Source organism: Arachis ipaensis, chromosome B1, assembly GCF_059453495.1.
Source record: "Arachis ipaensis isolate K30076 ecotype BB chromosome B1, ASM5945349v1, whole genome shotgun sequence".
In the NCBI taxonomy this organism is placed as follows: Eukaryota; Viridiplantae; Streptophyta; class Magnoliopsida; order Fabales; family Fabaceae; genus Arachis; species Arachis ipaensis.
The window spans coordinates 141,116,097-141,125,988 of record NC_142436.1 but is presented as its reverse complement, the minus strand read 5'-3'; the positions used below and the strand labels follow the sequence as shown (position 1 = coordinate 141,125,988).

At 34.7% G+C, this 9,892-nt stretch overlaps 2 protein-coding genes and 1 long non-coding RNA gene across 7 annotated transcripts; 2 read left to right on the top strand and 1 right to left on the bottom strand.

The window, feature by feature from the left end:
* Positions 1–2,041, top strand: LOC107636191 (protein S40-4-like). Of its 2 annotated transcripts, none has more exons than XM_016339717.3 (3): positions 1–536; positions 789–989; positions 1,284–2,041. In XM_016339717.3, exon 3 carries the CDS (start codon positions 1,304–1,306, stop codon positions 1,832–1,834), a length of 531 nt encoding a protein of 176 aa, XP_016195203.1. In that variant the 5' UTR covers positions 1–536; positions 789–989; positions 1,284–1,303; the 3' UTR covers positions 1,835–2,041. The 2 variants fall into 2 exon arrangements, with proteins under 2 accessions (XP_016195203.1, XP_016195211.1); XM_016339725.3 differs by having other exon boundaries at positions 399–536; positions 789–864.
* Positions 2,042–3,387: 1,346 nt separating this feature from the next.
* On the top strand, positions 3,388–7,721 carry LOC107636184 (putative beta-1,3-galactosyltransferase 2). Of its 4 annotated transcripts, XM_088501957.1 has the most exons (13): positions 3,388–3,766; positions 3,905–4,037; positions 4,545–4,638; positions 5,126–5,184; positions 5,276–5,283; positions 5,368–5,487; positions 5,576–5,639; positions 6,033–6,105; positions 6,205–6,325; positions 6,564–6,651; positions 6,727–6,852; positions 6,982–7,091; positions 7,281–7,691. In XM_088501957.1, the coding sequence occupies exons 1-13, from the start codon at positions 3,634–3,636 to the stop codon at positions 7,427–7,429; spliced, it is 1,278 nt and encodes a 425-aa protein (XP_088358083.1). In that variant the 5' UTR covers positions 3,388–3,633; the 3' UTR covers positions 7,430–7,691. The 4 variants fall into 4 exon arrangements, with proteins under 4 accessions (XP_088358083.1, XP_088358080.1, XP_088358081.1 ...); XM_088501954.1 differs by lacking the exon at positions 5,276–5,283 and having other exon boundaries at positions 5,126–5,193; positions 7,281–7,721; XM_088501955.1 differs by lacking the exon at positions 5,276–5,283 and having other exon boundaries at positions 3,632–3,766; positions 3,896–4,037; positions 5,126–5,193; positions 7,281–7,721.
* A 610-nt stretch (positions 7,722–8,331) lies between these two features.
* On the bottom strand, positions 8,332–9,594 carry LOC110263186 (uncharacterized). Its single transcript, XR_002348348.2, has 2 exons — positions 9,294–9,594; positions 8,332–8,843 (listed from the first exon to the last, which is right to left on the bottom strand). It is a non-coding gene; the product is annotated as an uncharacterized LOC110263186 (long non-coding RNA).
* Between the last annotated feature and the right edge of the window lie 298 nt (positions 9,595–9,892).

Here is a 9,892-nt window from a genome sequence, read left to right as displayed (position 1 = left end):
GTGTTATATTAACACCCAACCAAACAGCATTTCTACTTGCATTCTCTCCTCAGCCACCAACATAATAGGCAGTGTAGTAGTAGTATTTGCCTAGGCTCACAGTTACTCTAATACAATACTATTACTACCTCAGTCTCTCAGCCTCACCTACCTCAATGAGTTCTCTTGTGCTTCAACTTCTGCTCTTTGTTGCATTGGATTAGGAGGGGAAGAGGATAAGGTTGGAGGTACATTCGAGCCAATCAAGATGCAGCTTTTCAGAGATTATGTCTATTGAGAAAAGAAAACAATTTAAGTTTTATGTGGCCTGCAACAGCAACTGCTGAGTGATAAATTCGGCAGCATACAGCCAGCCACACAGCTATAGTAGTGTTCTCTTTCCCTCTTCTTTAATGGGGCTATGATGGGACTTGCTCTCTTCTCTTCTTTCATTGCTGCATGCCGCTATCCCCACCTCCTTATTGTCCTTCATCTCTGTCCCTTTTGGACTCTTGCAATTAAAACCACACCCCCTTTTTCTCTTATGCTCAGCTCAGGTAAACTAAACAAGATACTACTATTATAGAGAGGTAGAGAGATCAATCAATAACTGTAACTCACTACAAGACCCATCATTTTCTTTTTGCTTTCTTTACTGTGCATGTGGTTCTTTTATGGGCCAAACTATAAATACAACCTTTTCTCATTCATATGCATGTGTATATATGCATACGCATACACATCTTTCTGCTGCTTTAATCTGTTGTCTTTTTCTGCCCTCTATCTTGTCTTTTATTTCATTTTTTCAGGTACTATTCTGTGAGAGACTGGTCTCTTGAAACCTGTGATCTTTCTTTGGAGGCATCTACTATCTACTATTATAAGGTCAGTGGAAGGGATTTTCAAGGCTTCTTCCCTTTGTCCTGGTTGGTTTTTTTAAGGGTTCATCATCAGTGTGTTCCCCATTTGAGATAAATCTCTTCAAAGGTCTTTCCTTTTGGAGGCCAAAGGCAAGTTAGATTCCTCTTATTATTCTCTTACACCTTTCTGATCTGTTTTTTAATTCCCGAGGAAGAAAAAGAGAGAGAAAGAAAAGAGAGCATCTTATCTCACTAGCAGCTATGATAATATATATTGATGTCTTTAGGTGAAAAAAGAAACAAGGTTTCTACTTTTCTAGTGTCATCAATGTCTATAAATGCTGAAAATAGATGAATGTATGTGTCATCATATCACAGTTGTTAATCCATTTCCCTTGTTCTGTTCTGTTTTTCTCATAACCACCTAGCCATTTGCATTTACAGGAGGCAGAACAAACACAACAATGGCTGATTGGGGTGAAGAGTTTGATGAGCAAGATGTGTGGGGAACTGCTATGATCACCAAGGACAAGAAGGATTATTCAACCACAAAAACAATGGTTTCTAAGTCTAAGAAGTACTCATCATCATCATCATCTGGATATTCTTCCTGTTCTGCATGGCACAATGCTACCTCTACAAGAAAGATACCAAGGGCTAATAATGGAGTCTTATTACCCTCTTCTGATGAAGATCATGATGGGCAAGCAAGTCTTAGAGGGTCCTCAGCACCAATGGACATCCCTGACTGGTCAAAGATTTATGGCAAGAAAAAGGATGATGGGTTTGATGATGATATTGATGATGATGATGAGAATGAGGATGATGATGAAGATGGTATGATCATTCCACCACATGAATTGATTGCTAGGAAGCTTGCAAGGAGCCAGATCTCTTCATTCTCTGTGTGTGAAGGCATTGGAAGAACACTCAAAGGGAGAGATCTTAGCAAAGTGAGGAATGCCATTTTGACCAAAACCGGTTTCATTGAGTAATGTTAGTGTTGTCATGTTCTATGGTCATGTCATTATCAGCTTCATAATCATATGTTATATGTTATGGTTTTGGAGTCACCACTATCTATAGTTATAGCACATTAGTAGTAGTATTCATCATCATTGTTAGACTCAGATTCGGATCAAATCCCATGCAATCTTTTATATTTGATTACCCGCACTAATATTATAGCATTAATTTATTGTGAGGTGCTGCTACAACCCCAAGAGCTTCAAACTTGAAATAGTGTCCCATCATAAACCTTTTAATTTTCTTTTGTTTATTTCTTGTTCTACATTTTCTGGGAGTAGGGAGTTTCTTGTTCTCTGTTTTGTATTTATGATTTATGATTTAGCTTTCTATTGTAGTTGGTTTTTTTAATCATTTGACTAAATATTTATGCTTATTTAATTTGTATGTCCTCTAATCATTGTTTTTGGCCTTGCAGTTGTATGTCCTTCTGCTAAGAAAATTTAAACCTTTTAGAACCAAATTAGAATACATATTCTATTAGACTAAAAACTTATACCTGAAACAAAATCTTTCTCTTCTGTGTATGGTAACATACAGCCTCAACACTCAACAGTTTTATTTTTTCACTTTTACATCAAGATAAATGGACAAAAAACCTATGGTTAAACCAAGTTTTTGTGCACAGAAGGTGTTAATATTATACACAGTAATAAGATAACGGTAACAAAAAGTGTATTATAATTACTTAATTAGAGAGAGAAAAGGTATCAAGGCCCAAAAAATGGTTAAAAAAATTTAAATAATTTTATTTGGGAGGTGAAATTTTAAAAAATGGGAATGTTAGTGATTTTCAGAAATATCAAGACCAAGAGAATTCGTTCGGGATTGATGATACATTTTTTTTTATAAAAAAGCAAAAACAAATTCACTCGTGACAAATTCTTTTTTTTTTATATATATTTTTTTATTTTCAAAAAATGAATTCGTCAAGAGCAAATTGTTTTTCTTGAGCATCATATATCAGTAAATAATATTATACTATTTTTTTTGAAAATTATTATAAAAAAAAAAGAGTTTTTTTGAAGTTATTATTTCCTACGAAATTCTATAATTTTTATTTTTCTAATTTAAATATCATCTGCTGCTTTGTCTGCCATTCATTCACGATAACACCAACTAGTGTGTGCATATAAATTTAGATAATGAAGATTAGATTAAGTAACATGGTGAATCTTGATTTATCATATCATAAATCATATTGCTATTCCTGCTAAGTGCTAACCAAAAGTAACTTTTTTCTAAGAAACGTGATCCCTTTTTTTGGGCTCATTGTCTTCAATAAGATCAACCATAGCTTACTTTTACCTTTTCAGACAGAAATTATGATAGTGCAAAGCCTATAAATTAAATAGATACTATTAGCAGATAAGATAACTCATAATTATATAGTTAGACTTCAAATATAGCATACATGGTTTACATAAAAAGACTCCAGTGGGATCCCACTTCACATCCCAACTGGATTCAACAAATTTATGTTTTCTTGATAAATATTTGCAGTGATAATTACTTTACCGACACTTTCCCTAGGCAAATTATAAGCAAAATAAATAACTTCTATTCTCGTATGATAATTCTAATTACTGCATGCAAAAGAAAAAAAAAAGAATTTTTTTTTTAATGTGAACTACACCGAGTTGAGCTGAAAAAAGAAAAAATGTTGAAAGAAACATACAGCAGTTTTTTCAGGTGAAAACAAAAACTGAAGGTAGAGAGAGAACAAGATCTGATAAAACCGTGTTAAGCACTTAACTGTTATCTTTATATGTTACAAGTTAATTCTTCAAATTTTATTGATGATGAAGAGCAGTTTCGGTTCTTTATCATTGAAAGAATAAGAAGGGTTTCTAACTTAGTCTTCTTCACTTACCCCAAAGGCACTCTGTGCCACACGACCTGTAAAGTTTCCATCTTTCTTTTTTCCTCTCTCTTTTTTTTTTTTTTTTTTTACATTTTGCGGTTTGTTTAATCTTTGTTTCTTCTTGTGCATTTTCTTTCCTTGCCTGATTTATTTATTTATTTGATAGTGAGGTAAGCAAAGAAGAGAAAAATGAGTATGAAGAGCAAGGGTGGAGCTGTGGAAGTGAATGCAAGGGGTGTGCTTCATAGAAAATGGGCTCTTTTTCTTTGTGTGGGAAGCTTCTGTGCTGGAATGTTCTTCTCCAATAGGTACTTGAGCTTCTGGGTATCTACATTTGAGCATCAAGTTTTAATTTTTAGGGACTGTGAGTTTCTATATCTTATGGTGCAAATGGGATTGTATGGTAATTGTTGGTTAAGCTTCTAATATGAGAATTCGCCATGTTTGCCATAAAAATAATCACTTTATTTTTTGTTTCCTGGTTGCAAGGATATTTTTAGGGAAATTGCATTATTGATTTAGAGAAGCTTGCTCTGAATCAGTGTCGGCTGTGTTTTCTGTTTCTAATGTATGAATATAATCTATGGTATCTGAACTGCATTGTCAATGTCATGGATCGTACACCTAGTGCATTCAATATGTTGAGCTTTGATTGGTTTACCAAAAGAAATAATATGGATTTTTGTTCATCTCCTTTGATTTTGGTCCTGCATTCTTGTTTTACATTGTTCAATTTAATCTATTTGTATTAGTACATTACACCTCAAGTAAACTAATCACTACATGTACAATGCTAACCACTAATTTCGTAACAGGATGTGGTTGACGCCTGAATTTAAAGAAATATCAAGAACTTCTAGTGAGTTTGATCAGCTAAAATTAAACTCTGAGGATTGTAATGTAAATCTAGTAAGTCTGTCAGTCTTACCTCTTCCCTAGTCTCTAATTCTGTCATTACCTACTTGTGCTGCTTACATCTCGTATAATTCAATGTTAAAATGTTATTAATGGATCTTAGTTTTCTAGATTTGTATATAGTAGTAGGGGGTGAACTTGATTTGGTTTGTTATAATATTCCATCATGTTAAAGTCCTTTGGGCTTGAAGCTATTCATTGCAGAGTGCTTAATTTTGATACAAGATTGTGCCACAAGGGTTGACCTGTCGCTTTGTCGACAGTCTAATGTCATGTAATGGCTCTACTTTGTTTTAAATATTAAGTCTGCGATGGAAGTCAAGATTTGTTCAAGGCGAATTTTTTTTTCTGCCTTATGTAACTCTAGATTTCTGTACTTAAGTCTCAGGCTTTATGAATTCTTGCTGCATCTTTTGTTATTTAGCGGGAAAAATCTGTGATGGTGACACTTTTCTTTCGTAACATTTGTCTTTGTTCAAAGGTTGTAAAGTCTAACTCCAATTACAGTCAAGTCGAAGTTTCAAATACACATGTCATCAGGTAAGCTAAGCCCGTTCTTGTTTTGCTGTGAATTTACTTACATACCTATCAAAAGTAATCTGATGCTAAACATACTACTTACGAATTGCAGGAAACAGAGTAAGACAATATCGGCTCTGGAGTGAATATTTAGTTACCTTTGGTAGAGTTCTGAGTTTTTTATGAATGGTTCTCATGTACCAGGAAACACACAAACAGTTGAATCAACTTCAAGGAAAAAATGTTTCGTGGTTATAGGGATCAATACAGCTTTTAGTAGCAGAAAGCGAAGAGATTCTGTTCGTGCAACTTGGATGCCACAAGGTGATCAAGTGACATTTTAGCCCATTTTCTAGTTTTTCCTTTCTTATTCATTGTATCTGATTCATGGTTTGAAATGGAACGTCATCAGTTGAGGAAAGAAAGAAGTTGGAGGATGAAAAGGGCATAGTCATACGTTTTGTTATAGGTCACAGGTCAGATTCAGTGTGTCCTAATATTCAGTGTCTATGGCTTTAACCTATTTATGATTATTCCATTGCTGTTATGTTCTTATGTGTTTGCTCCTTAGAACTTTGTTTTGTTGCCTTAGCATCAACTTATTTCAAACTGAACTGTTTCTTTCTCATTCTGATGCATTGGTGTCTATTTAATATCTAGCGTGATTGCTTTGTATTTTATGGATTGGTAGTATGCATATAATATGAGAACATTGTGTTAAATGAAGAAATCGATAAGTAATTATTGTCAAATCGATGACAAATCTTGAAACCTTTGGGCTAATGTATATGATGAATTCCTATGTGGTTAGTTGAAAATATTCCTTCTGCTGTTAAATAATCAACCACACTTAGCCATTTTATCTATAGTTCTACATCAGGTGGCATTCTTGATAGAGCTATAGAAGCTGAGGAGAAGCTTCATGGCGACTTTTTGAGGCTGGTGATCTATTTCTCCTATCTTTTTTCATTTAAATGTATAAGGCTATAATTTGTGCCGACTTATTTTTACTAACAAAAAAATGCATCCATATTTATGCAGAACCATGTTGAGGGCTACCTTGAACTATCAGCAAAGACAAAGACCTATTTTTCAACTGCTGTTGCTCTGTGGGATGCAGATTTTTATGTCAAAGTTGATGATGATGTCCATGTGAATTTAGGTAAATACTAAATAGTCCTATAGAACTTTGAATTTGCAATTTTACTTTAGGAACATTTTCCTTAATTTTATCAAATTAAGACTAGATATGGAAATTCCTATTCTGCATTTTATTTTTTAGAAGCTTTTAGAAAGTGGAAAAAAATAAAAATCAAAGGGCATTCTATGGGAATATCTGAGAATTCTTATAACCATGAATCATTTTCCTAATTTTCCTTATCTTGTTCCTGTCTTCACAGCAACACTTGGATTGACTCTGAGTATGCACCGTATGAAACCTCGAGTGTATATTGGGTGCATGAAATCCGGCCCTGTGCTTGCTCAGAAGTAAGAAAGGCTTCGCTTTTACTTTTCAGATAAACTAAATTCAAATCCTTTCCTAGTGTAACTGTTTTACCACAGGGGAGTGAAATATCATGAACCTGAATACTGGAAGTTTGGTGAGGTAGGAAACAAGTACTTTCGTCATGCTACCGGACAACTATATGCCATTTCACAAGATTTGGCTACTTATATATCAACTAATCAGTAAGTTTTGCTTTCATCGCTGAGAACTGTTAAAAGTGGAATCAAGATCCTCATTGTGTATAAACAAGGACAAGCTTGCAATTTGGGATAACTAATTAGCATAGGAAATGATTTGGCTTATAATGGCAGGGACGTGCTGCATAAATATGCAAATGAAGATGTTTCTTTGGGATCTTGGTTCATTGGTTTAGACGTGGAGCATATCGATGACAGGAGAATGTGCTGCGGCACACCCCCGGGTATGCTATTTTAATTGTTATTATAATCACATTTTATTTTTAATAAAAATTTTGACAGATAGCACCATATATCATCATTGATCCTCTGCTCTTCGGAAAGCACCAGAAGAACTAATGAAAACTTTGAATCTGAATGTTGTTAGACAGTTTGAAATAATGTAATAATAGCAGTAGTGGTGGTTGATGCAGATTGTGAGTGGAAAGCACAGGCAGGCAACATGTGTATAGCTACTTTCGATTGGAGATGCAGTGGGATTTGCAGGTCTGTGGAGAGAATAAAGGTGGTTCACCAGCGCTGCGGCGAGGATGAAAATGCACTGTGGACTGCAACATTTTGATATGAAACCTTAAGGAGAAGAAGATATGAATGAAGCATGCAGATACTTATACATAATATGTATGCGAGTAGTAGAAGGTTCAATAGTCAACACTTGCAGCTTAGTATTTTGGAGAAGAGAATAGAAGAGAATGAAAGAGTATAGTTGTATGACCAACCAACCCAACCCACATTCTTTTAGTAATGGCCTGAGGACTTTATATATATATTTCTTGTTCTCTGCCATCTCTAACTCTAAATAATAATTGCTTCTCACCAATAAATCACTATAGTCTACATATATGTGTTATTGTTATTATTATTATTATTTTGGTCGATTATTGTATTTTTTTTTTTGGTTTCCCACGGTATCCCCAAACCCGGCAGGTCAAGGACTAATCCGTCGCGGTACTGAGCTCCATTTAAGGGTTTGTCGCTGGCTAATGGGTTGCTGCATGTACAATGCGGGATTTGAACCTCCGACACTTGCTTAAGCGGACTAGTGAGCTAACCACTAGACCAATCCAACTTAATTATATTGTTATAGTCTACAAGAGAAGGACTTGCTATCAGATCCTTAATTCTTCTAGTATGAACTAAAGTACTAAACACTAAAGAAAAAAAGAGACTCCAAAAAGAAATAATCACTGGTTAAACAGAGATGATCACTGGTTAACAACTCAGGTTAGAGAATTGATTATAGGAGCACCCAATTTATAACACATGTTATACTTAGAGATCTCTTTTAAGGACCTTTCCGGAGGAAATATTTCCAAAGAGATTATAACATTGTCCTTAACCTGTTTTAAAGTAACAAAAAAGCAGTTAAGAGGAAGCTGGGGATATCATCAGCTGCTATAATTCAATCTGAACTATGCTATGTCTACGTAAAAAAGCAATTATCAAATGAGTTAATCGAATAAATTCATATTAAAATATAAAATATATATTAAAATTATATAAAATAATATATGTATTTATACACATAATGACTAATTTTAGATGTACATAATATTTTTTAGAGGAGTGCTAGGAGGCCAGCAACTTTTGTATTTTATAACTATCAATTGGCCATCAATAGTGTTTTTAATGGTGTGAGATTACATCCAATGGTGGGAGATCACTCACTTTTCTTTTGATGATTAAGTGCTAGCCACAAAACACAAAAGTTGCTGCCCCTAGACTTTTCCTATTTTTTATTCAACTTTGTTCAAAAAGAGAAGAGCTTTATGTAGAAGAAAAGTGAAGTAAAGAAAGTTCTACTAAATTGCCACTTGATCTGCCCTCCACAGAAGTTCCTACCAGCAGTACCATCCACAAAGAAGCAAGAAAAAAGAAAAAGAAAAATAGAAGCAATATTTGTGCACCGAAATTGATGATTTTGCTTATCTGCTAAGAATAGTTTTCCGCCTAAACCAAATTGCTAAAGATAAAATCTGCACAGGAAATGAATCAATTAGTGGTAGTCTACTCACTACTGTCGTTCATTGACGTACGTAAGTTCACATCTTATGTGGATTTTCACTCCTGCTCATGAACTCAAATTAAATTAAAGCATATGATTCAATAACATGTATACCGTAAGCAAAAAACAACAGCTAAAACCACCTTCCATCATGAGCTCGATCGCCAATTTGCCATGGATACAAGAAACTGAGATTGGCAGAGATCAGTTACATACTTACATGTGATATTGGCACGGCTCAATCAAATAACACGGAGCTTTTGTATTACAAAGTGCCGCCTTCTGATTGAACCTTACCAATATCCCAAGTTATTAATAATTACTGCATGCAACTCCAATCCAATCCAATTCGATCCGCCAATGATCCTGCTCTTTTGCAGATGAAAACTTTATTATTAATTTGTGACAAGAAAAAACTTACCCTTAGATACGTCCAATACAATGCAAGGGAAGATCCAGGAAGAAGGAGGAGGAGGAGAAGGTTTAAAGTTTTACGTGAGTAGTTGCATTATGAGTGAGGAGAAGGAAAAGAAAGAGTGGTGAAGAAGCTAAGGCTTGATGGGTGTGTCCATTCTTATGAGAGAGATTCTAAGGGAGGCATTTAATGTGGCAACGACCAAGCAGCGAATAGGAAGGGAGCACATTAAATTGTGAGATTGGAGAAAGGCATATCTTGAATAATCAAAAGAAAATAAAGGCAGTTACGTTAGACAAGACATTGAGTTTAGGTTCCAGGTTTTCATATTTATGAGCCTCCCTCCCGGCCCTCCCAGTCACAGGGGGTTATATCAATTTTCAAAATAGCTTTTGCCTTTTTGCAAAATTAGTCAGTGGTTGGTTGGTGCCAAAAAATTTGTGAGTCTCAGTAATTGCTGTGTGTTGATTGAGTATGCCTGCATGTCACGGATTTTCTGTTGAACCATTTAGAATCAAATTAGGTTGAGTTCCATCAATTTTCAATAGAATATAAAACACCTCACAACTTTCTTCCACATTTAAAGGAAGTTAGATACATCACTA